This window comes from Penicillium robsamsonii, assembly GCF_028829455.1.
Source record: "Penicillium robsamsonii strain IBT 29466 chromosome Unknown utg000004l_segment0_segment0, whole genome shotgun sequence".
Taxonomy (NCBI): domain Eukaryota; kingdom Fungi; phylum Ascomycota; class Eurotiomycetes; order Eurotiales; family Aspergillaceae; genus Penicillium; species Penicillium robsamsonii.
The window spans coordinates 683,287-709,844 of NW_026643222.1; the positions used below are offsets into that span (position 1 = coordinate 683,287).

The 26,558-nt window shown below is 49.6% G+C and overlaps 5 protein-coding genes across 5 annotated transcripts; 1 reads left to right on the forward strand and 4 right to left on the reverse strand.

The window, feature by feature from the left end:
* Positions 1-305: 305 nt before the first annotated feature.
* Positions 306-2,951, reverse strand: N7447_007746 (uncharacterized protein; the record flags this gene model as incomplete). The annotated part of the gene is made up of 3 exons (XM_057232008.1): positions 306-1,075; positions 1,134-2,466; positions 2,631-2,951. The coding sequence occupies 3 exons, from the start codon at positions 2,949-2,951 to the stop codon at positions 306-308; spliced, it is 2,424 nt and encodes an 807-aa protein (XP_057083773.1).
* Positions 2,952-4,264: 1,313 nt separating this feature from the next.
* Positions 4,265-4,792, reverse strand: N7447_007747 (mitochondrial 54S ribosomal protein uL11m; the record flags this gene model as incomplete). The annotated part of the gene is made up of 2 exons (XM_057232009.1): positions 4,265-4,597; positions 4,664-4,792. The coding sequence occupies 2 exons, from the start codon at positions 4,790-4,792 to the stop codon at positions 4,265-4,267; spliced, it is 462 nt and encodes a 153-aa protein (XP_057083774.1).
* Positions 4,793-5,188: 396 nt separating this feature from the next.
* On the forward strand, positions 5,189-6,581 carry N7447_007748 (survival factor 1 family protein; the record flags this gene model as incomplete). Its single annotated transcript, XM_057232010.1, has 5 exons — positions 5,189-5,208; positions 5,267-5,482; positions 5,566-5,990; positions 6,047-6,423; positions 6,483-6,581. The coding sequence occupies 5 exons, from the start codon at positions 5,189-5,191 to the stop codon at positions 6,579-6,581; spliced, it is 1,137 nt and encodes a 378-aa protein (XP_057083775.1).
* Positions 6,582-7,014: 433 nt separating this feature from the next.
* On the reverse strand, positions 7,015-20,161 carry N7447_007749 (uncharacterized protein; the record flags this gene model as incomplete). Its single annotated transcript, XM_057232011.1, has 3 exons — positions 7,015-7,461; positions 7,518-19,813; positions 19,879-20,161. 3 exons carry the CDS (start codon positions 20,159-20,161, stop codon positions 7,015-7,017), a joined length of 13,026 nt encoding a protein of 4,341 aa, XP_057083776.1.
* Positions 20,162-20,659: 498 nt separating this feature from the next.
* N7447_007750 (uncharacterized protein) lies at positions 20,660-25,831 on the reverse strand (the record flags this gene model as incomplete). The annotated part of the gene is made up of 14 exons (XM_057232012.1): positions 20,660-20,929; positions 21,011-21,163; positions 21,215-21,400; positions 21,460-21,973; positions 22,031-22,434; positions 22,492-23,562; positions 23,624-23,806; positions 23,858-23,926; positions 23,980-24,049; positions 24,102-24,160; positions 24,217-24,889; positions 24,941-25,048; positions 25,103-25,669; positions 25,725-25,831. 14 exons carry the CDS (start codon positions 25,829-25,831, stop codon positions 20,660-20,662), a joined length of 4,434 nt encoding a protein of 1,477 aa, XP_057083777.1.
* Positions 25,832-26,558: the final 727 nt, after the last annotated feature.

Genomic DNA, 26,558 nt, shown 5'->3' on the forward strand with positions numbered 1-26,558 from the left:
AACACATCGAGATCCCACACCAAAATCTATCACTAACATCCATCGTCGAGCCAGATGCTCTGTTTTCTTCAAAATCTTCACAAAAGAAACTCGGGCGCGATAAAATGTCACAGAAGTTTATTCAAGAATATCAACTCATCTCAAACATGGCCTGGGGAATGAGGGAAACCGCCAAAATCATCTACAGTACTTGTAGGGAATCACACAGATAAACGCGAAAGGTTAGGGACGAAAGTGCCACCCCGTTCTCAAAGGATAAAGGGGATATATAGACACGAGGAGAAATTGATACAAAGAAGGGGTAATTATTTAGCCTTGGTAGCTTTGCTGGCCACGGCAGGGCTTTGGGCGGGGGGCTCGAGGACGTGAGTGTGACCTGGGGCACTGATGATTTCACCAGTCCCGTCCTGTCGACATGCATGGATGTTCTTTACCCACTCATCTGACATTACATCGTCGAGTGTCGCTCGGTTTTTCGGGTTGGTTTTTAGCATGCGACCAATCATGTACCGACTTTCCCGTGGCAAGATTCGGAGAAGTCGCCATGGGCCCTTGATGACTTCCTGGCGCTGCCCAGAATTCTGAGATGTTACGGGAAGAGGAGGTGGTGCTTCTTTGCTGGTCGTGCGGGTGGGCCGCTCATGGGGGTTGTTGCTGGTTTCGCTGATCTGTTTATGAGCCGAATCGGGAGAGCGATCGCCGTCCTTCTGGGAGGGATCTTCTTTGTTTCCGTCTCCGTTTTCATTCCCGTTTCCATTCTGCTCCGATCCAGAATGATCGGAAGGTCCGCTCGAGCGAGGAGTCAGACGCTTATTGTCCTGGCCTTGGGAAGGAAGATCGGGTGTCGACTTGGGCCGACGGCGGTTGTCGGGTTCGGGAACCGGGGTGCCCGGGGTCGGGCTGGAAACGAACAACTTGTATGAGTTGTCGGTCATGCGCGGTTGCTTCCATGGGAACCGGCGCAAGGTCATACAGCAGAAGATGATCGCCAGCGACCAAACATCCGTGGGGCGGGGGTCATATTTCTTCTCGTCGTAGACCTCGGGGGCAAGATATGGATCTGAGCCAACGATACCTGTTCATACAAATCAATAACCATCAACTGTGGCCGAAAACAATAGATGAATACATACCTGAAGCAGGGACTATGTCGTTCTCAAAGGGATAGCGGAATACGACGGCACTTCCGAAGTCAATGAGTTTCATGATGCCATGGTCGTTCACCACCACGTTATCCAGTTTCAAATCCCGATGGGCCAGACCCATGCCATGGATGTACGCCACACCGCTCAAAATCTGCTTGAAAGAGCAGGCGATCTCCTCCTTGCTCATTTTGCCTGTCATCACGATAGCAAACAGATCGAACGGCGCATATTCCATGACCTCGTACCAGCGGGGGCCTTCTTGGATGATATCCAAGGTCTCGATGATATTGCCATGGTGCAAGGTGGAGCCAATACAGAACTCTGCAGTCACCTTCTTGGAGTATTCCTTCACACTCTCCCAGTTGTGGCGGTCTCGGAATTGCTTCACTGCAAAGGTGACACCGTCACTGTTGCGTTTCAGAAGACGCACGGAGCCACCAGCTCCAGATCCGAGCACCCTGCCCAACTTTCCATACTTGGAATTCAGACCATGATCATCGGCAAAAGGAACATTGTCTGGGGCCATTTGGTACGAAGTGGACTTTCCAGATGATCGACTCGATTTCTTAGGCATGGACGTCGGGGACTCGGATCGCTTATTGCGATGGCCCATCTTGAAGAATCGTTTCAGCTCAGACATAGAGCCTTGATGCGGGTGGCCCTGGGACTTGTCGCCATGCTCCTTCTTGGAACTACCAAACAAGCTTCGCTTGTCACTAGATTTGCTGAGGTCACTTGCGCTGGTGGATCGGGGAGCTGCCGGACGAAGTGCTCGCTTGACATCCCGACCGCTGAAGATAAACCGGGGATCCAATTGGGCAAGGTTTTTGGACTGGGGTGGTCGCTTATGGCGCGCATATGGATCATTAGGTTCGCCTACAGGGGTCATAGCCCCTGGCGGGGTAAGAGAATCTCTTGGAGTGGGCGGGGGGCTTTCCTCTTGGGAGCCTCCGTCATTTCCAACGAAGAATTGTGCACGATGTCTCGGTAGGTGAATGGCATGAGGAGCTCGATTCGAACCTTCACTTTTTTCGGTGGGCAGATGTTCGGTGGACACAGGTCGGGAGGATGAGGCTCGAGACGAGCCGTTCTTGACGGTCGATCCGACTGGAGGTGATGCTTCGGGGGTGAAATCAGTGTGCACGTGGGGTCGGCTGGTAGCTTTCAGAGAGGCACCCTCACCGGCTTTGCCTTCGCGAGAATGGGTTGCAGCTGGAGTAAGAGGAGGTGACTGTACGGCAGAGACCGGAGGAGACGCATGTGGAGAGGCAAAGGCACCGGTGCCATGTCCGCTACGAACACTCGAGTCTCGAGATGCAACCTATGAAGATCGAAAGTTAATACAATGACGAGGTTGCCACCGTCTCAAGTCTCTCATAGCCCGTCGGATGAAGGGAAATAGATATCACTTGAAGCAAGAAGAGATTGGAGATTGGAGTACTCGGAAGAACATCCGATGGCAAATTAAAGATAGATATGACATACCCTGGAAGAAGGAAGAGACATTGGGTCAAAAGAGAAGTTGCGCAGGCGTGACTCCTGAAGCTGTGCGCCTTGCATACTCATCGCCAGCGACCGTAATTGTTCCTCATCCGCAGCTTGCCTTTGCTCTTCTGACAGAGATCGTTGCGGTTCTGGTACAGAGGACAATCCAGGTTGATCTGGTTCAATCTCCTCTGTAATGGAGGAGAAACGGACCTGCGTAGGCTGAGCTCTTGACTTGGCGTCGGCGTCACCGGGCTCCGGGGCCTGGCCGGGGTTCTTGGCGGGGTCGTGCATGGTATGGGATCCTAGAAAGATAAACATGCGTCAGACGGTTTGGCAGGAATTTAGAATGCACCATCACAAGCGATCAGCATGGCCAAGGCATACCTGAATCCATAGTGTTGGGGGAATCAGTCATTTCAGACGTCATAGTCTTCGACGCCAGCTCGGAACGTGGAACACATGCCCCTCACGGGAGCTTTGAAATGTCCTAGATAATGAACTGAGGACTAGTTCAAATGCTATCGAAGTCACCGAATTGGGGGTCCCAGAGTCCAGTAAGTCAAAAGAGTTATGCGAGAGGCAAATCTTTCCCTTTAACTTTTTCTGCCGCCGAATGCGATCAAGAACACCCCGGGTCTGGTCAAGGAATCCGGGAATCCGGGTATCCCGGGTTCTAAATGAAATGCGAAAAAGGTTGAAGGGAAGAAAGAAGAAAGCTGAGAAGAGGGGAGATGTGAGATAATCTGGGCCTCAGGCAAACCTGGGCTTTTGGGGGCGAGTGAGTGGGGGAGGTGTTACTCTGACCTCTTTGACATTTACTAATTTTTTTTTTTCCTATTTTATCAGATGAGCATGTCAATATATGTCAAATTTACCTAGATTAAGGAAAATGCCTTACCTCATAAGGCGGATGGCGGCGGAGGGTTGAAGATGATGTCGACCCCGTGCCGACTTCCCGGCCTACGTACACTTCCAAGGTTACGGAGGATTACATTGTTACCTGCAGGTCTTGGACCATCTGGAATATTACCTGAATGGGATTAGTATGATGACTCCATTACTCCAGGCTATCCTGGCCATATTTATTCCGATTGTCCAAACTCCCCAGATTCTCCAGATTCTCCAGACTTTTCAACCTCCATATCATGGGATGTCTACAGTTCACATTCTTGGCCGTGCCAAGAGGTCGGACTGAGTCACATATAGTTCTCCGCTCCGGAAGTCGGTGACCTCATATGTAGTCTTCCTTGGTCGTTCTCTTGGCCATTTAGTCACCGACTAGTTCTCAGAGAAGTGGTCAAATAAAGGCGTCTCACCGTTGCATGGTGAGAGCGGGCGTGTGATCACATATCAGCCTCAAATCAATTGATTAGCCGGTTTATATTTGACTTTGACAAGTCTCTCTAAGTACCCTAAGTACCCCAAACATGCAACTCTCAATGCAAAATATCTCTTGGATTGACAGATATGGCATACAAACTGGAAAAAAAAATCGGTATCGTACAACAGGGGGAAGAAAATCCCCCATTTCCCAGAAAACGCCGGGTAAAAAGGATTCAAATCAAAACAAGTAGGCCCCTTGGAGCACTACTGGGATGACCAATAATTATACAAGTCTCTTGTTCTTGCGTTCAGGGGACGACCTGGATACCAATGGACTTGGCCTGGGACATGACACTCTTGCACAATCCCTCCAGGGACAAGCCTGATAACCGCGTCTCGGTTTGCTTGATCTTGGCGATCTCGTAAACGTGCTTGAGGGAAATCTTGCCACAAACGTCGTGGCCGGGGTTCATCGCACCGCGCAGGCGGTTCTTCCGGGGTTCGACATTGGCCGCGTTGAGCAAAAGGTAGGTGGTGGTAGGGGTGCGGAGTTCAAAGGAGAAAGATCGGTCGGGGCGGACGGTGACACGCGCGGGAATTGGGACACCGGTGTTGATGTGAGCTGTGCGGGCATTGAATTCCTAGGGAGATGGTTAATACAGTGAATAGCGAACGGCTTACAACTAACAGGGTAAACAAAGACCGACCTTGCAAAAGTCCATGGACTTAACACCTTTACTTCCCAGGGCCGGACCAACAGGCGGACTGGGACTGGCCTGACCAGCTCCGACAATGAGCTTAACAAAGACGTCCTTGGCCAATGCGTTTCGTGACATGATGAGAATATGTGATATTGTCTAAAAGGCCAAAAGCAGAGAGATCAAAATCGGACGATTTGCAGATTTTCAGGTGCCGACGCTGATTGGCCAAGGCGGGAAGCGAGGAGAAGGCCCAACGTCATAAGGTACCCTGCTATTCTCTTCTTTTCAAAAGCTTCTTCGGCTTCTAAAACTCATTTTCTTCATTTGGATCTTGGTAATTACAATATCTAGGTCGAATTTCTACTCTCATCAGTTAAATCGACGATTTGGTGCATCTCCATCTCATCCGGAGAGTCCCATTAACATCCGAACTAGAACTCTCGGGCCCCGCGCGTCGATCTCCCCTTCACACCTCCCTTTTCCTTTTTCTTTCTTCTCCATTTTTCTCAAGTCTCCAAACTTATCAAAATCATGAACTGGCTGAAGTCAACGTACGTTTCGATCGACCCTTCTCTGTTGGGGTTACACTGACCGATTCCATGCGGGCAGTCTCTCCGCCGTGGTGGGCACCGAGGAGCCTATCTATGGCCCGGAGGCTATCCAGTCGGTTGCGAAGCAAGCCGAGACAACTCCCTTCTCCGATGTGAACAAGGAGATTCTGCGCTGGCGCGCATACTCTTACACCAATGTTGAGACTCAAACCTTCTACATCATGGCCGACAATGGGACCCTGGTTTTCGTGCAGGTTATCTACAGCAACATTGTGTAAGGGACACCCAAAGCTTGAAGCTTCTACTCTGAAATCAATATCTACAGCAGCTGACTCTGATTCTTGATCGCGATTACAGCGGAATCCACACCACCGCCCAGTTCAACGTGAAGATTTTCGACCGCAGCGGAAAGGGCGACAACAAGTGGTTCTCGGACCCGCTCTCCAACTACATGTTCGACGAGAGCATGCTCTCCTTCGGCGCCGACAACCTGTCGCTGACCCTCAACGAGGAGGGTAACTCCTACACTATCAAGTCCACCGTCAACGGCGGCGCCCTGGTCGATCTCAAGTTCACCCAAACTGCACCCGGTTTCGTTATCGGCACGGACGGAACCTCATACTTCGGAACCGACGCCAAGAACCCATGGGGATCTATGCGCCACGCTTTCTGGCCCCGATGCTCCGTCGAGGGTAGCATCGCTACCAAGGAGCAGACCTACGATCTCGGCGGTCGTGGTGTCTTCATCATGGCCCTGCAGGGCATGAAGCCTCACCACGCTGGTAAGAAGCCCTGTATAGAAATAGAGCAGAACAACCCCGTACTAATAAAAGCACAGCCGCCCGCTGGAACTTCATCAACTTCCAGACCCCCACCTACTCCGCCGTCATGATGGAATACACCACTCCCCCCTCCTACGGCTCCACGACGGTCAACGTTGGTGGTATTGTCAAGGACGGCCAGGTCATCTATGCCGGCACACACAACAAAGTGACCCACACAGAAACTGGCCAGGACGAGGGCAGTGACTGGCCCGCGCCCAAGTCCATCAAGTGGGAGTGGAGTGGCAAGACAACTGACGGCAAGGAGCTCACAGCTGAGGTGGACGGCCCTCTCGGCCCGCGAATGGATCGTATCGATGTAATGGCCGAAGTTCCAGGCTTCATTAAGAGCATTGCTGGCAGTGTTGCCGGTACTCGGCCGTACATCTTCCAGGTATGCACCCTTTCCCCTCCTCATTTGCCAAAAGAATCATATCTAACTCTCTTGTGTAGTACTCGCCCCAGGATAAGCTGTCATTGAAGATGAAGCTCGGCGACGAGGAGATCACCGAGGAGGGAACTATGTTCTCCGAGTCCACCTTCATCTCGTGATGGCTGCCCCGCTTAACTCGCGTACATAGGACCTCATTCTCCCCTGCGGGACCTTATTGTTGGCGTTCATTGTGATGATTTTCGTGTTGCTACATTTATGTCTAGAGGACCAGCTTGACTGTTCCTTCCATGCGGACCAGATATTCCACAGACTGTATACATGATACTTAATGCTATTTTGACTGTATCCTGAGAATATCTTCGTAGATACCCAAGGTGGCACACTGCGCTTGATTGGGACTCGTAATATGTAGAATGATACATGGAGGATGCAACGACGTGAAAGTTACAAGTGATTGTACAGGAAAGATCAGACAGACCCTCAAATAAGAGAAAAATGTACAAAGAAAAGGAGCAAAAGCTGGATAGTACAATTAAACTCAGAACAATAACAAACCCGCTCTAATAACCTTAAGTAAACGACGAGCACAAATCAGTTATCCACCATCAACTGCTCTCCTTCATCAAGAAGAGTGGTAACCCGCGAGAGATCAGAAATCATCTTACGACCATGGCCGACTAGCAAGAGCTTCTCGGCATTGGCAGGGAGACCCAGGTAGGTAGGGGGTTCACGCTCGGGCAGGTTATTAACCCAGGCGACAAAGTCGCGCATGCTAGTGGTTTCCGGCAGAGTCAAAAGGTCATCGCTCTCCACACCCGAGACGAGCTTGTATCCGTCTTCGAAGGCGGCGGGTGTAAGGAAGCTGTTGACCAGGTTCTCGAGCTGCTGATAGTCGTCTGCGTCGTCAATTTTACCACCGTACATCTCTGCAACAAGAGTGCGGATCATCTCCCATGGAATCTTCTGTGGAGCAACGTTGGAACGGCCTTGGGACACTGAATCGACCCAGTGGTCGATGATGAAGGCTGAACATTCGTACTAGGGGGGAAACGTTAGTATCTTTATGATGAATAAGTGGATGTAGGTGTACTTACGTCGCTGTCGTTGAATTCCCAGAAGCCCTTCCATCCAAGACTTGGTGCGTAGCGGAGTCTCTCCTGGACGACGGCATGCAAGAAGCAGAGCAAGAGATAGACACGGGCCTTTTCGACGGGAGCCTTGCTGGCTCTTACACTTAGCGAAGAGAGGGAATCCTTCATGTTTGCACGCACACCCGCTGGCTGTTCGTACATCAGCACACGCGAGGCGCGGATCAAATTGACTGGGATCTTAGGGCTAGACTCCATGGACAAGAAGAGGCGGAATTCCTTGTGTGGCTTGAGGGAATCCAGTCTCTTTTCAAGGCTCTGCAGCCAAGCAGGCGCCAGGTGGACGTTCTTGACCAGCACCCAATTACCAACTGCAGCTGCGTTGCTGATGGCCTTGTCGGCGCTTTCGAGGCCTTCGTTGGATCCCATCGCGATATTGGCGCATGTTGCGCGTGTGGCTTCGACAAGAGCATCAACCTTGTAACTGGCATCGAAGCCAGGGCTGGAGCTGAGCGCGATGGGCCTGATTGCAGTGACTTGGTCAACTACATCCTTGAGGTCGGCACCGCCCTCGAAGAACTCGCGGCCGAACACCGCCTCGATGAAACGCTCGGCACTAGGCACAAATCGGTCCATGCGGCAAATCTTGACAAGGAGCAAGGAGCGAAGGAGCTGGTCGAGTTGAGACACACTCTCGTCCCACATAACCGGGACGACGTTCTCTGCAAGCTCCTCGTCGAAGAAACGATCCCATTGTTCTTGGGTGACATTCGAAAGATGGTCTTTGAAGAGGGACATGTTTGCCAACTTCGTCATCACTTGGTCCCGGGCGTCCACGGCAGTTGAAAGATCCGTATCCTCAACTGTATCATCTAGGACGCGGTCGAGAATGGTCCTGTCCATGGGGAATGGAGTAGCTTGAGCAAGTAGGATGGCAAGGGTGATGCGATCCTTTTGAACGAGACCCAGCGAGGTTCGCTTGTAGGTATTGATAAACAAGTCCCTGAGAATAATTTGGACACGCGCAGAATGATCCGTCTCCTGAGCAAGCCGCTTGTTCTGGTAGAGAACAGAATTGAAAATATCGACAAAGTACTGCAGAGAGAACTGGTAGAAGTGGTTGATGTGGTGAAGCTGTTCCAGAACCGCAAAGACAGCGCTGCACGAACGGGCAATGATGCTGTAGTTCTGCGTAACGTTATCCACCTCGAGCATAACGCCTTCAGTCTGGTCCATCTTCAGAGAAATATCGGCAGCCTCCTTCTTGAGAGTCTCGAGAGTTTCAATGACATTGTCATCATCGAGGATGTTACCACGGGACTCGTTGAGAGCTTGCAAAAGACGCTTCTCAAGTTGTCGAAGGTGGACCTTGAACTCTCCTTGCATTTTGACGAGATTGTTGCGACGCTCATCGACATCGGGCCGCTCGAATTTTAGGACATCATTCAGTGACTGTGTTTGCAAGCTGCTCTGGGTAACAGTGAAGTTGACAAAGGTAGTACGACTGCAAATATCCGGCGGGAAGGAGGCAGATGGATCCCGGGTCGATAGGAAGAGCTTGAAGGATGGCGAGAAATCGATTTCTTGCTTGCCCAATTGAATGAGAACACGGCCACCAGTCTTCTGGTATTCCTTGTTGAGAACGTGATTGAGAATAGGGTCCAGGTGCTCCGCATCCTGGATAAGGATGGGGTTTCCGAAACGTAACGCGCTCTCCAACTGCTTGACAAAGGAATCGTCCAAGAAACTCGTGACAGTAAGCTTGCGGTCTTTACTTTCTTTTTGTAAGAATTCTGTAATACGACCAGACGGATCAACAATAAGTGGGTATCTGTTGAATCTCTTGAGGATGATGGCATTCTCTGTGCAAAGGTCATCAACGGGAAGAGAATGACTCTGCCAGGTCAGACGCTCATCGGCATTGGACAAATATTCCGTGATAGGGTTGTGAGGCTTGAAGTCAATGCCAGAGGCACCCAGTTGGTGGACCCAGTCCTCAGCCATTGCTTTACGGAATTGCTGGTCGTAAAGACCAGCATATGCAAGGAATGCGGCCGCAATGAGGACATCGCCAACAAGTGTGCTGATCTGGGTTTCGAATGACTTGCTTCCATCTTCCCAGCGCTCACGCTCAGAGGACAAACTATCAAGCAAACGAACACTGCGGTCGACCTTGAACTGAACACGATTCATCTCGGTCTTGATCGCCTGGGTCTCACTGATAAGGGCCGCGTACTCGGCCTTGTAGGTAGCGATGCTGCTTTCGAGGTCGTTGATGGTATTTTCGATGGCCTGAGCCTCGGCCTTAGTTTGCAAGGCCTGTTCCTCGAGTTGATCCACCTCGTCACGCAGAGGACCAACACGATCAAGGATTGCAGAGTAGTTGACCTGGGCTTCGACCCATTGCACCAGTGGACCACAGGCCTTACTAGCGCGGTTGACTCGCTCGTATGTGAAGTCTTCCTTCGAGAGGAACTCATTCTGCATCTTGGTACGGTGCCTGCGCGTCATCTGACGCTCATTATCGTAATTGACAATGCTGGCAATGAAATCATCCCGACGAATGAGACCTTGGATTGTCTTCCAACTGTCGACGGTGTGACCGAGGAGTGTGCATACAGCTTCCAGGGCAAGTCGAACACTGGCTGGAGGGTTACCCATGGACCGAACTTCCGTGAGGTGTTGACGCTTAATGTTGCTGACACTCTTCTGGGCTTCTAGGACAGCGGGTTCGGCCCGGGCTAGATCGTGCAGGACAACTTCCTTCCGAGTTGCCACTTCCTTCTCTTGTATCTCCAACGCGGCCTGCACTTCTAATGAAACCTGCTTCCGCTGTTCTGCCTCCTGCTGATCAGCAACCATACGCTGCAGCTTCTCGTTCGCCTCCATGTCCTTCCTCTCCAATTGTGTTTTCTTTTGTGCGAGGCTAGCTCGAAGGTCGCTCACTTTATCGACAGTGTCGTGAAGCTTTTCAAGACCAATGTTCAAGTGACGCTGTTGTTCCTCGAGATCCTCGCGCTTCTCGTTGAACAGCTTGACATACTGTGCGACAAAGTCGAGATAATGGCGAGGGGTGAGGAAAGTCACCCGGCCCTGTTGCTTCTGAAGTCGCCCGTTGAAGCGATGCAAAGAGTGGTGGATATAGACCATGGAATTGACAACGGTGTCTCTGTGTGTTGCCGGGAGAGCCAACTCGCGGTACGCCACTGGGATGCTATCAGACGAGATGAAGTTTGGCTTGTCCAGATCGACTGATTGAGTGAGCTCGGAGCCAACCTGGAATAGGGCTTGGTCAGACCAGTCACCCATCCAGTTCAGAACACAACGATTGAACAAGGCGGGACTAGTAGCTGCCTTCGAAGATAGGCCCTCCTCTGGTGGGTTCATGGTAAACACAACGTGCAGGTTCTTCACAATTTGCGAGGTGAACCACTTGTACAGCTCCTCCTGCGAGTCGAGGAGCAAGCCTTGACGTTGGGCACCCTCTTTACAAGCAGTCATCAACGAGGAGAATTCATCACCCTCGAAGAGACCAGGGACTTCTGCGTTTGCAAGCAAAGTGTTCATGCGTTCCAGGAATCCAGAGTCAAGAACGTTTGACTCGTCCATGATGAAACAAATCTTTTCGCCCTTGCATCCTGCCCGGCGAAGAACGCTGCGAAGATCATCATCGAAGTCTTCCGAAGAGTACTTTCCGTGTACCTTGATTTGGAAGACCTTCAGACCATTCATCCAAGCGACGAAGCGAGATAGAGTTGTCTTTCCACTTCCGCTCACACCGATGAGGATAAGATGACCTTGAGGCTGGCGGAAGACACGATCGATGCGTAGCGCGTGCTCAAGGACATCGTTGAACAACACAAGTGGAACATCCACCTCTTCTTCGCAGAAGGTTCTTAGACGTGCCTTCACGAAGTCACGCAGGCTCTCCTGTTCAACAGGCACGTAATTCTTAGATAGCCAGTTGGAGAACAGAATCGGGCCCTTCAGTGCTTCTTGTTCATCGATTGTAGGGAAATGTTCCAAGGCAATGCGGCGAACAGCATCTGCTGTCCAGGCTCTCTCGTCTTCATCCACGAGTCTGTCCTGGAATAGACGCAGGGCTTCGTGCGCCCAAATGCGGACCAGGCCTTCAACGGAAAGGGTCTCCAGTGGCTTAATGGCCTCGTACAGACCACGAACCCACCTGGTAAGCTCACGAGGCGAGTACACGTAGTGGGGTTGAATTTGGGGCGTGAAGCGGGTCTGGGATTCGAGATAGAATTGAACCATAGCCCTAGTGAGAGCCTCGGAGTATCCACGCAGCAACGGAAGGATCTTAAGCACAGCAGAGTTGAACGTTCCATAAATCTGGTTAAGAGAGATTTCGCCGGGGTAATCGACCATGATCAGGGGCGCGTGACGCAGGAATCTCTCGGCCATCGGCGTACGACCAGCATCTGTAGGAGGGTTACAGGCACCAACAAATTGAATGCGATCCAGAGTAACCCAAGTCTTGTCAGTTGTCCTCCAGAAGCCATTCTGCTCCACAAGTTGACGCAAGAAGGAGATGGCGCGCTGAGTGCCGTAGCGATCAGGGGCCGGAAGATTGATCTCGTCGCAGAAAATGACAAGCCAGCGGCCGATCTGGTTCGGAGACATCACCACACCATTAAGAGTCTTCTTGTACTCACAGTACTGCTCAAAGGTCTTGACCAAGAGGTCAGGTGTGGTGGCACTCGAGAAGTTGAGACCAACAACCTCCATGTTCGGGAGCTTTCGGAGCGCGGCGAACAATGTCATAGTCTTACCGGATCCAGGAGGACCACAAAGCAGCAAGGGCTTATGCTCAGCAAGCCACGAGTACAGCACATCCTCGTGACGGATAGTATCGACCGTGGGAATAATGACATCGGTTTGAGTGACGGAATGTGTGTTGATATCAATTGTGGGCACCTGTGAATGCCAGCTGGTCCAGTCGGACTTGGGAAGACTGACGTCGTAGTCAATAAGAGATGAATCGCCGTCCGGTGGAAGATCGATAGTAGACATTCCAGTGATGTATTTTCCGAACGTCTTGCGGTCACTGAGTGGACAATCACCGGTAAGAGACCAGACCAGTGTGAGAAGAAGCTTCTTGGACATATAGGACTCGATCTGCTCAGGGTCCAGAGGGAAGTCTGGATGCTGGACATTGTATTCGAGAACGTTTCGGCAGGCCTTGTTCAACAAGCTGAAGAGAGTGTTGAGAGCACGGATATCCGTAAACTCCATGATATGGTTGTACTTCTTTGCTTCCTCCAAAGCTTTGAGAACCAGGTCATCAACCTCCAGGAACTGTTTGAGAATTGTTGCAACTGTGTCTTGGGCATCCTGTGTCCGGATAGCTGCAGTCCCTGCAGGTGCGCTGTCTTCGTCTAGGTCCTCGAATGTCTTTGTCCTGAGGCTTTCGACGTAGTTGGAAATCATCATGGTTGGAGTAACAGTGTCGGCATTGAACCACACCATACCGCAACGACTGACGGTGGCAAGCGTGGCATACTTCAAGCTTTCAACCTCGAACATGATACGAACGTTGGAAGGTAGGTTGAGACGTTCTCCGTTGGGAAGGGTGAGGAGTTTGTTGTCATCAAGAACACTGTTCAAGTTTTCAACCCACTCAGGGTCAACATCTCCGTCGAAAACGATCCAGTGACGTTTGCTGTCCTCGCCTCGGAGATTGTCCACGATCTTTCTCAGAATTCCAGTGAAGAGACCGTCCGTCCATTCACGGGTAGTGCTGTCAAGGTTACCATAGAGAGACTCCTTAGACATGACCTTGGAGTCGATGATGTGGGAGACGCCCTCAACGCCTTCAATGCGCTGCATAGCTTGCAGTAGAATCTTCCAGGCAGCCGATTTACCGGCTCCTGACTTGCCGACCATCATAACACCGTGGTGGATGCATTGAATTTGGTATAGTTGCAGCGCCTTGGTGATCCACATCTCACTGTCGACAAGATGTTGCTCTTTGGTAGCAATGTCACGGATCGCCTGGGTGAGTTTCTCGAAGTTGGCGGGCACATAATCCACGCCAGGGAAGTCTTCCACTTGGATATCCAACATTATTTCCACATCTTCTCGGATAAGCTTAGGAGCGATTGTCTCCCGAAGACTTTGGACAATAATTTGAGGTTCAATAATATCCTCAGGGCCTAGTTCTCCTTCCGTGTTGGCAAGACGAGCGCGCTTGAGACCACCTGAGCTAACAAGCACACTCTTCAATGCACGAAGACCGAAGTCATAATGAGCCTGCTTGGAGAGTCGGGAAGCACAGTGGTCGAAGAAGGGAACTGTCTGCTTGGAGAGAGGCTTGGCCTGCTTGAAACCTTGCGAGAAAAGCATCACTTCCGCAATTAGTTCCTTGTCTGGCTTAGACATGGCAACACTGCGGAACAGTTTCTTCAAGTTGTCTGGCAAATTGGAACGACCAGCATAGCCAGGGTTCATGGTAATGAAAATTCCTGTGTTGGAGTTCACAGCGAGTCGTCTTCCGACGAGTTCGATTTGGGCCTTGTCGCCATCTCCGCCAGTCTTCAGACCAATCTGAATGTTCTGAATCTGCTGAGATACGGCTGACAGAATACGTTCTTCCAAACGATTGAACTCGTCAAAGCAACCCCACGCACCAACCTGGCAGATACCGAGGAAAATGCGACCCATTGCTTGGAAATCGAATGTGTCGTCGCAACAGAAAACAAGGGTGAAACGGCCGAGTTGCAGACCTAATGCCTTCACCGACTCGGTTTTTCCGGTACCAGCAGGACCATAGGGTGAACCACCCAATCGCTGGCAAAGAGCTTGAGTAAGGGTGAGGAAACAGCGATCTGTGAGAGGCGTGCGAACAAGACGCTCAGGCACACCCAGATACTCAAATCCGTAGGCGAGCTTAGCGTTGGCCATGTGGACATACAGGCGCTCCAAGAAATCGACCGAGTCGTTGAATACATAACGCATCTGGAGGAGCCAATGGTAGTGCGTGGGTGTCGTGGCATTCAGACTTATGAGCTTGGAGATGCAGTCACGTTGGTGAACGAACTCTGTGATCATATGCTCACACTTCTTGCGAGTAATCGGATCAAGTTCACCAAGCACCGTGGCAGCCAGCAACTCGAGAATCCGAACTTCGGAACTGTGCAACGAGGGGAGAGTTGCACCTCCTTCCTCCAACGATTGTTGCACTGCATTGGTCCAAGTAACCTGACTAGCAAGGACCACAATCTGAGCAGGGTAGTTAGAGAGGTAGTCATTGAAAGCAGTTCGGTCCACATCGCTGCTATGGTAAAGAACGCCGAATTGCTCAACAGCCTCGCCAAGAAGCTCAGCCAGGGTCAACTTCATGCTGGTCTCTAGCGCGGAGAGCCAGTCATTGATCCGAGGGGTCTTGAGGAGGTTGACTTCTTTCTTCAAACGGACTTCTTCACCCTCCTTGGAGGTGAATGCAACAATGTTGTTATCATCATCCATGACAAGGCCTGACATTCCAGCAAACATCTTCTTGAAATGCTTAGCGACGCGGAAGATGTCATTGCTGTTACCAATAATCTCCAACAAGTCTTCATCTCCAACAAAGTAGAAGCGAGGGAATGAGACACGCTCACGCTCCAAATATTCACCAAGGGCCTTTTGGATTTTGTTGAGCAAATCAGCCAGTCTCTCCAAGGACTTTTGCACGTCAACAATTGCAAGAATATCCAAAACGAATGGAGATTTGTACACCTTCTTCATGACAGTGAAGAATTCGGAGTTAATATTCTGGAAACGGCCCGATTCCAAAGGAAGAAGATGCTTGATGTCAGCATTTCCGGTGAAGACACCTTCTAGGTAGACCCATTGTCGCTGGACATCGATCCAGACGTCGAAAAGAACATGGACTCGGTTTAGCTTATCTTCCCAAGATGTGGCTTCTTCTTCGAATTCTTTGTAGTATGGAGAATGTCTCATGGCCTGAAGGGAGTTCAGATTCTCGCTACACTTGGCGAACAGATCGTCGAAGCCTTTGATGAGGCGGCATTTGTTCTGGTAGTGCACCAGATCCAGGGAATAGTTTTGCCAAGTCTCGCGAACAGACTTCAGGAATTCCTCCAACGCCATTTCACCCTGTGCTTGTGCGATGATAGCGCGAATTATGGAATCACTTGATGCGAGTTGCAAATCCCAAACATCACCAAGAGTCAAAGAGACCAGCGAGAAACGCTTGTCGGGTTTAAGACTCTTGTAAATCTTGTGCCAGTGTCTTTCCTTGACGGCTTCGGATTTCATGTCCGACAGAAGTGAGTTGACCTTCAGCAACTGCCGAAGGACATTCTGAATATGTTCAAAGGCAGCATATTGTCTCATGCGACTAGGCATCTCCTTGGTCATCTTGATCAAATTGTCGAGGGATTGTCGGAGCTTCCTGGGTTGCACGCTGGTCCACAGCCCATCGCGAAGGTCATTGAGACTATTCCAAATAGTCGCTAGCGCAGCCCAGACAGACATGAAGTCCTGGACCTCCTCGAGGATAGGGGGAAGTGAAGATTCGGAACTAGGGGGAAGATCGAGAGCTTCCTTGGCCTTGGACACCATCTCAAACTCCGACTGGAGAGACTCAAGGCGAGACTGGAAAGAGCTTAGGGTACGAGATGCTTCCTCGGGTGGAATAGTGCCAGAGACCGGCTTCTCGTCATTCCATTGGCCAATAACTTCAGCAATCTTGCCAGCGATGACGTGGTCTTCGGCGCTAATCTTTGCACGCAGGCCTTCGGTTTGCTCGTTGACAATTTTGCTCTTGCGACTGAGCAGCTCGTTGAGGGCTGCCCATTCACCATCAACATTCTCAACGTGAAGCCAGTCATATGGGAACTGGTAACGTTGGCGGGCCAGTGTGGTTTGACCTTGGCGGAAGAGATCAACCTCGGGCTCCCAGACTCGAGTCTTCCGTTTACACTGCTGAACAATGGTAATGAAAGACACGGCATGGGCAGTTGAAGAGGCCTCCAGTGTTTGGCCTTCCAAGTCCCTGCGGGCAGCAGCAATCTCAGAATGAACCTCTCTCATACGGCCACCAAGCTTGGAACCGAACTTCACGAGGATCTCATGTTGCCACTGGTCGTATTTGGCGTTCACCTTGGTTTGGACTTGCTCGTAGTCAATCCTGATGTTTCCGAACGCGCGGCTGACTTCGGAGGTGTCGAATGTAGCTCGGCTCTTTCTGATTTCCTGAAGAAGCTGAAGCCACTGAGACAGATCATCTCCCAGGATCTCGTAGACCTGCTCAGACCGAAGATCCCAAAGTGATTGGAATTGCAGCCACTTATCGACATACTCCGAAACGTCCTTCAGTCTGGACTCGACAACATTGTAGACTTGATTGAGCTCATCGGTGCAATTTTGCGGGAGATCGGAGAAGCAGACTTCGGACAGGCGAACATTTTGCACACCAATGGAGATCTGGTAACGGGAGGGTTTGATCTTTTCGAGGCTGCAAATCACACCGAGCCATGAATCAAAGTGGGAGAACCAGCTTGCGCGTGCGAATTGCAATGGTGGGTCCAGGTGGAGGACTTGGTTTTTCATCAGAATCTCGTGGAAGAGTTCAGGGAACTGGATCTTGTAATTTGAGGCATCCGTTTCGGCCGTTGCAAGCTGATTATGAGAAGTCGAGTTTTCAAGATTGGTGCCTTGGAAGGTGATAATCCACTCGCGCACAGCGCGAAGAAGTCGCTCACGCAGAATTGCCTCGATGGTTCTATTGAGCTCAGCAACCCAGTATCCAAGATTCACGTAGTTTTCAAGGTTAAGCTTGTCAACAGAAACTTGGATGCTGTCCAAGCGTTGCTTGAAAGCTGATGCGTCGTATGGGCATGTCTTGAGTTCATGGATCGATTTCTGAATGTTCTCGTTGATGTTGTCGAGCACAGTAGTTTTCGTCTGAAGTGTGGATGCCGAAATGGCAAACTCGCGGACAAATTGAACATGCTTGCTTTCAGACCGACCAGACAAAGGTGACTCGATGGCACCATTTGCCAATGCTGACTGCTTGACATGTAGCTCGTAAGAATGGACAAAGGACTCCCACCGGAGAGGAATACCCTTAGCGACCATAATCTGCGCATCGTTCATGTAGCCGTTGAGCAGCATATTGACACCGGTCATCGACGCAATTGCTCGATTCGTCTGCAACAGAGTGCGAACACTCTCCATCAGACTAATGGCGTAGGGGTAAACACGCTTCGCTTCCTTCGAGATGTTGCTGACAGCATGAGGAACCTGGAAGTTGAGCCATATAAGATTGCGGACCTCCTTAAAGAGAGCAATGATCTGAGCATCGAAGTTGACTGCCAGCTCCAAAACGTTTCCTGCTGATCGGTTGCGCACGACATTAAACAGCCGTCCAGCGATTGTAAAATGGCGCCGTTGAACGTCCCACAGCCATGACTCGAAGACAGGTCGGGTGTCGAGCTTCTTGCGGAACAAGTTACCCTCATTCTGCAACTTCTGACCCTCGGCGTGTAGGTGCCAGTTCTCGCCCAGGACATTTTCGACCTTGCGCATATAGCCATTAAGCTGGTGCTCAATCTGGCGAGTCCAGATAATAGCGCCGGACACGGGAGGCAGGTCCCGTAGTTGGGCCATAGCATGAGCTTCCGAATTACCGTACTGTTGCTTGAAGCGCTCATGCAAAGCACTGATATCTCGCTTGACATTATCAATAAGTTGTGTTTGGTACTCGCCAATTGCGCCACGGATCTTAGGGCGAACGAGAAGGGCATTGAACTTCGAGAACACCCGGAACATCTCATTGGCATTCCTGGCAGTCGCCAGACGGTCACGTAGACGAGCAATGATAGAATTCTCAACACGGGAAGTACGCTCACTGTAGGCAATTTCGGCCTGCTCCCAGGTAAAAGATCCCTCCGGTGAAACATCCAGCACGTCCACGTTCTTGAGAGCAGCGTAGGCGTGCGCAACTTCCTCCACAGCATCAACATCACCAATCTCCTCGACTATCACAGCGCCATCAGCGTCAACTCCACCTCCATTCTCATTAGATGAAGAGCTGTTGGGTCCTAGGACGTTGATAATGGTTTTCTGGAGCTGCTCATGGTTGATTCTGAAGGTGTCGACGTACTTCACCCGCTCACGGGTTTTGTCGTGCCTCGCATTGATTTTGATCGGAATGAATTTTTCATTACGACGCCGTGTTGATTCACGCGCAACGTTTGTGAAGTCCTTCAGGTTCTCGTCCCAAGTACGCCAGATCGCTTGTGTGGTCTTCATCAAAGACCGGAACTCACGGTAATCCAGATGCAAGATTGTACGTCCAGTAATAAGCTCATGGATCTTCTTATCAAGATCACCCGAGATGGCTTCGACAAGTGAAAGTGCCCGCTTAATGGGATAGGGGCAAATCTTCAACTTCTTATTCAGGTGAGTGAAGATCAAGTTTAGTGATTCCTGGACCTTTTGCAGTGAAGTTGCAGAGAGGAGCTCATCGAGAGGGAAGTCACGCATCAGCTGGTTGTACTTCTGGACCAATTCGGTGGCCTCTTTCAACCCAGTGTCCGCCGTGAAACTGAGAGTCGGCTGGTACCGTTTTGCATGGCGGAGAATGTTCATAGTCAACAAAACACCCTCGCTTTGGAGCTGAGCGTCGATTCCCTCCAGTGCAGCCTCCAGGGATAGCCAGAAGTTGACCTCAGGAGATGCAGATTCACTGTCCGGGTCGCGGGACATCTTGGTGATCGTCTGGATGGACCTAATCCAACCGTTTACGACATTCTGAATACTGTTTGTGAAAGCGCTGCTCTCCAGTACTGTCGATGGGATCAACTCGACCGATGGTTTGATACCACGCGCTTCCGCATCCTTCAGAGCAGCCTGTACCACTTCATGAAGAGGCAGGTTCAAAGCTGGAATCTCCACATTCTGCTGGAGGTGCATCAACCCCAGTTCTAAGTCTGCGAATCTCTTCTTGGTTCCTGGAATACCAGTCTTCGCCTCCGTATCGGTTTTCGATTTCGTCCCGACGGCCGTCTCCTGACTGCGCGTATAGGATTCGAAGTACGGGCTGAGACCATGGTGTATCATCAAGTGTAGGATCTGGTAGGGCGACATAGAATTCCCCTGCTGGGCGGAGCTATTGCTGAGAGAAGCAGGGCCAGGAAGATTCATAACTTGGACTTGCGACGCTATCGGAAGACTCATGTCGATTGGAGCAGGCCGTTTGATGATAGCCACCGAAGAGACAGTTGTAGGAGCGGACGAAATATCGGAGGAGAGGTTGTAGACATATTGCACTGCTGTTTCTTCGACGACATTATTAGCATCATATCCTCCAATGTCTCAGCGCTTGGCTTGGGCGCACCTTGGTCCTCCGTCTCGCCGTTGGTCTCCTCCACTGTCACGATATCCTTTTGCACATAGAGAGCGACTTGCGCTTCCGAGGCAAATCGTGTACACCGCTGCAGTGTTTCATTGTATTTCGATTCCGAAAGCAAGCTCCCAGCGCTTTCCAGCTCGGATCTCTGGGCTCCCAGTGTCACCTGGAGCACTTCGGTCAAGTACTGAATGACCGCACCGGAATCAACAATAGCTGCGGTCTCTGGTGTTAAGGCGCCATTTGGCACGCCCGACGAGGCGACCTCCATTATGCCGATATTATTATGACGAATTCGAAGTGTTCATCGGCGATAAGGAATAATAGGAGCGCGGATCGGGTTTGGAATGTTGAGATCGCGTCGAGTGGGAGTTGAGCGGGAAAACAGAGCAAAATGATAATGACAAAGGCTGAAAAGAAGAAAGAAATCTAATAGATTAAAAAATGATTGCGAGGATAAATTCCAGGCCTGTGCCGTCCTGAATCTGGTGTCTGTTAAAGATCAAAAAGATACGCGGCGTGTTTGCTTTACTTCAGGGGATGCAGACCATTCCCTATTAGGTTAAGCGTGACACGACCCCCATGCGACGCACATCCATGGCTCTCTTGTCTCTGGCCCGTTCGAACTATAAGCTTCACCTTATATTTTATATTGAGGACGAAGTTCTCATTCCCATGGTCCTAATAGGACCTCAACAATGTATTTTGAAAATACCACTAAAATAAAACAAAAGAACAAATTTCCCAGCTGTCCACAATTTCTCTCTTTTCAAACTGCCGTCCCGATATTTGCATGGTCCACGGTGACCTGCCCACCCTGACAAGAACAGTGATACTTCCCCTGGAACTCAGAAAGTGACATTCCATCAATAATGGCCAATGCCCTGGTGCTAGCCCTCACTTTAGCATACCGACTAGAAGATGCGACTGCGCTGGCAATGGATTCGCCGTGCACCATAACTGCAGCAAAGACCTTGGGAGTTCCCCCTCCACGGCGGGAATCTCTGCAGATTTCAAGCAGTAATCGATGCAATGGTAGCTGTGAATCATTTGGTTATGAAGGAATGTCTACGATCTATTAGTACTAAGGTAAATTCTCAATAAAAGAAAATGACCTTACCGTTGGGTGCCTGTTTGCAAATGTGTCGTAGATAGACATGTCGTGAAAGAATGGCAGAATATGATTTTCGAAGAAGGCTTCAATCACTGTGAAGTCAAAGCCAGAATCAACAAATATGGCACCGAGATAAGCCTCAAGCATGTCGGGAAGACACTGTGATTCCGTGAGTATGTGGATTATGTGAATATTGAATAGAGAACTTACCTTTGGGGAATCTGATGTTGAAAGCCAATAGTCTACCTCTCCATTGCTTTCACTCTCTGCAAGCTGAAGTTCCTCTGCGTATTTGCTGTTTTGAATCATGAGGGGACTGCTGAAATGCTGAAGATGAAGATGAAGCCCTAGCTTTACAGCCAAAGCACCGAGAAATTTGTTGGACACCATAGCCATCTATTGAGTGATGTTAGCCAGGAATTGTGTGAATTGGCTTTACTAAATATGATACACACCTTGTGTTCCGTCAACCACTGCGGATCTCGGTTGGGGAACCGATGAAACAAGTGTTCTACACACACCATATCTAGGAGTGCATCGCCCAAGAACTCGAGCCGCTGGTAGCAAGGCACCTTGGCCCATGCCAAAGGATAAGATGGATGCGTGAACGCCGACCTCAGAAGACGAGGGTACTTGAACTTGTAACCTACCTTCTCGAATATCTGCTGGGCCAAGTTCCTCTCAAAACCATCCGTCACCCTGCTCTGGTACGAAGGAATGGAATACGCAGAGGTGTAGTCTTTCCACGAGGTTGCGGTGTGGTTCTGACTGTTGACGAAGACAGTGACAGCATTGATGGCCAGGTCATAGCGATTGTCATGACCTCCCGAGAGCAACGAGGCGCCTATCAATGCCTCACAGACATCTGCTATAGTCTTCTCGGCTAAGGAGTGCTTGCCTTCAGTAGCAAAAAATTTGGCGTGGTCCCGACCATACTCAAGCGAAAGACCTGGGGGGTACCACATGTGCCTGTGGTTGAGTGTCAGTTAAATACTCACTTTTTATGATAAAATGTAAAATACATACCGAGAGAACCCGCGACTACGTATGTACTCGTACAGCTTCAGTTCAGTTGCATTCTTGAACAGGTTCTTGTTGCAGATAAGACACATTCTGTTGACGTGATAGTCGTATTCATCGTCGTCGGGGTTTTGAACGAAGAGCGAGATCGATGTTGCCATCTTGAGGACAGAGTCTCCTAGTAATTCAAGGCGTTCGTAATTTTTTCCCATTCCTCGCTGAACGTGAATCTGTAGGCTCCGGTGCTCCTCGGTGTTATCCGAATCCTTGGTGAAGGCCTCCAGTGCATATTCTAGCTTGATATCACCAAGACCTAACATTTCGCATGCCTCCTGAGCAATCAGGTAGGACTCCATTCGAGTAATGATTGCTGGAAAGACAAAACATGTTGCGGCCACAGGCATGGAAATCTGAGTTATATATTAGCATGTTTGGTGAGCTGAAACATATATTGGAACAAAACTAACCGCCGATAAAACCAGCGGCTGAGGGCAAATAACGCATCTCGAGTTGGATTCCCTCTCTTCCTCAGCTGCTTTATCAAGAAAGTTACGCCGAAGACAGACCAACTCTGCCTGTAAGACTGGTTGAGCCCAGATACATCGGTTAAAGAATTTTGGACGTGAGTTTTTGCTCAAGCTCAAGGACCAATTCATGATGTCGTCTGACCATTTTCGAGATGGTGCATAGGATGGGGGTGGATCTGAAGGACGTAGATTGGGGTCTATAGCAAGCGGAAAGTATCGATACTTTCCATTCCAGTCGTCGTAAATAAATCGATTTAGCAATGATTCCGGTTCCATATCAGTGGACCACACAAGCTTGGGGTTATCTTGGACGTAGTGCAATGCCGTCCAGTCAATTATGTCAAGGAGATTTGTTGACGTTTTAATGTCCACATCTTCTCGAGCAGGCGCAAGCCAGTACGGGAACTGTTCCGAGACAGGCTTGTAGGTTTTGTGAAACACGTCGTGGAAAACAGCAAGTGTAAATGCAGTCATAACTTCGAACTCTTCAGAAGCAACCTCAAGGCACCCATCAATACACAATGACTGGACCGTAGTCTCGATATCATCATCCAAGAAGACAGGGAAAGTCGGTATCAATATGATCCGCTCTCGTGTTAGCAATACAATACTTCCGTGAGCCCGATTCAGAGGCTCTGATGGGATGAGACGAATAACTATCGCGTAGAGACGTATTGGAGTGGCTCCCTGCAGCCTAGTCCAGATTGAGGGCTTGGTACGCATTCTGTACTGGTCAGTTCTCTTTGAAGTAAGGGCCAATTTGGCATTGCGCATTGCTGGTAGACGCTTGTGGTAGACAGAGTTGAAGTGCCCATCCAACAGGTTCTTTTTTCGAAGTAGAAGACATGCATCAAATGCAGCAGATTGCTTAGCGAGTGATTTCTTTGATTCGGAACATCCAATCACTCTTCGTACTGGCGACTTCTCCGGCAAAATTATCTCACAGCTGAATGATTCGTTTTCTGACATGACAATGTATGTGACCAAGGCCGAGATCTCATTTTCGTATTGCTGAGATTTTGTCACGGTTAGCTTTGATGATGAAAGTCAGTAGATGAAAATCGGCTCTTACCAATGAGCTGGCAAATCGTGCCAGAACACCAATTGCATGGCGATAGGTCAACATGGCACCTGTGCCCGGTATGGTGTATGTTCTCTTCCGACCTTCCTCGCGAATAAGTACTCCCATATCACGATCATCTCCGTACAACTTTCGATCATCCGGCAGCATGTTACAGAAATTTTTCATGAGATGCTGTTCATGTCAATCGAGTTCAGTGCAATATCACTTGGAAAGGACCCTTACCTCTGCTCTTCGAACTTCCTGTAGTCTCACGCTGTGGTTGCGGTTACCACTTTCCACCATCGTTGCGTACTGCAAAGTAGTGAGTAAATCAATTGCATCTCATACGGTTTGGGGAAACAAACCACTGAGTCGGTGCGTCTGGCACGGCCTCGGCTTTGGACGTATTGAATAACCGTGTCATACAGATCGAATCTTTGTTAGTCAGTAGAAGCAACAGCAGTGGCTAAAATGCTAGATGATTTACCTAACCACCAGGTTACAGTCTGGGATATCAAGGCCTTCCTCTGCGACCGATGTTGCAAACTGAGAATGGTTAGGTTTTCTCTACGAGCAGTTTTTTGGTTTGTATAAAAGCTCACCAAGCAATTGACTTCACTTTTTCGAAACCTGACCAAGACAAGAAACTGCCGACGAAATGTGGAATTCATTCCTAGGGCATCTCCTTTGCGAACTCCGATTAAGACACCGGGACGGAGGTTCGGAATTTCCAGCTTTTCGCACAGCTGTAACAATACTTTAGCTGTGTTGCGCCGTTGTGTGAATACAATACATTTGGTATCTGGCGATTGCACAAACTGTTCTTGCAGCTTTCTTATCAAAAGCTCGACTTTGGAGCTGAGATCACTCGGCATAAATGCCTGGTTTGAGATGTATTCCTTGACGAACTGGTTGGCTTCCTGGATTCGCTTGATCTCCTCTGAGATCTTTTCAGAATCCTGGGGATCGGAATCGACTTTGCCGATACTGCCCTCCAGCTTGGGCAGTACTTCGTCCGCCAGGGCAAGAGCCCATACCTGGTCTGCGCACCAAGCCCCTAACTCTGAGCTTGCAACCGATGCAAATCGAAATGCGCCTTCAAGGATTGACATATCCCCATACTTTGTTTTCAAAACTCCATGCAGATTAGTCTCAAACACTGGATGAAGCTTGTCATAGACCCATTCCTCCTCCATTGGCTTGTTCACGAAATTTCGCAGGAGGGCAAGATCCGATGTTGTTGCAATGCGACTGTCTAAAAGAGTCTCAAGCTGGCTATATAGTGTAAGCATAAGTTTTCCCCTTTCGTTATTTTGGGCCGCTCACATTGCTGCTTCCGCTATATCACACTTAGCATCAACCGGGGAAGCAGTCATCCCGAAGATCCTGGGACGCTTTTCAGGGTCCGCTTTCAGATATGTGTCTCGGATGATACTAATTAATATTAGCTTTTATAATCATATTATAATTGAACAATTGGCTGCATACCGAGCATAAGGATGCTCTTTTTTGGCATGATGGGCTTCGTCGAAGATCAGAAGGTTGATCTGGTCAATCCCCACATGGCCATTCAGTAGAGACTGATTCAGGATCTCTGCCGTGCATACAATCACCATGTACTTTTCAAGGTGCTTGTTCCACGTCTGCTTGTCCCAAAGATCAGGTCCTAGATTGCCGAAAAAATGAGCGACTTTTTGATCAAGATTGTTTCTCAACACCGCAGATTGTTGGAAGACCAACGTCACACTGTCCACCAGGAAAAAGGCAACGCGGGGCTTGGCGCCATTGGCACGTTTGTTGAGTTCAATTTGGAGAATGTGCTTGAGCAAAAGCACAGCCACTAAAGTCTTCCCAGACCCTGTGTCGAGAACTGCGATAGTGTTGCGAGTCCTTGCTCTCTCGAAGAGCTCGATTTGGTATTCACGAGGGTCCAGGATTCCACCCCCAGGCTCTGTATTTGCGAGCAAACGAGCAGTTGAAAGTTCCGCATCAGATAGTTCGACATGTTCGCCATTGGAGTTGTTGCTTGACCTATTAACAACATGCTCTTCGAGCCTTCCCAGATGTCAGCATAAATAGATTTTGAAGGTAAGATTCATTAGAAACTTACAGTGCAGTGAACATAGCATTTTGAACTCTGTGTCGGTTGGATTCGGTTGGCCGTGGGGCCGCAACTTCATCGCCAGATAGATCTGAGGCGGTGTCTTCTGGCTCCATGTTGATGATTCTATCCTGCACTAGGATATGTTGAAGATGAAATGTCGAAGAAGAAGAACTAAAGCCCACAGAAGTAGAAAACTCAAGCCTGGGACGAGAGAAAAGGCAGTATCTAAGTTTGCAAGAAGCAATGACATGAGTCCGTGTGCTTCTCCTTCCTACTTAGGTATGAATCTCTCATAAGTGAAGTGAGAGTGATAGATCGCATGTATATATCCTCAATGTATCGGGGGTGCTATACAAAAGGGCACTATATATTTAACAAGTGTTCTTAGATGTGTTGTCTTAGTTGTTTGTTTAATACTTGAGATTCCATTTTCTTCTCATATAGTGAGGTCATTCACAATTGGAATATACCAAGAACCACATGCCTGCGGGACCCATATATAAATCCAGGCTGTTCTAGAGACCCTCTGTAACCAAAGAACAAGAAGGCCTGTCCCAGGACAAAGAGAGCAGACTAAGATGATAGACTCCTAAAATGATATAAAAAGAACGATTATCTAAAGAGCGACTAAAACAGGGGAGAGGAGGATGAGAGGATGAAAATATCAATGTAAAGCTGTTAATCAGTATCCAAATGGCGTATAGTTCTGATTCAAGACAATAATCGATGTATGAGCCTTATCAAAGGCTTATCGGATAGAAGCTTGGCCTTATCGTATTTCCAAAACTCAGTTCCAAATCGCGGGGACACAACCCTTTCCAAGCATCTCTAATACCCTAT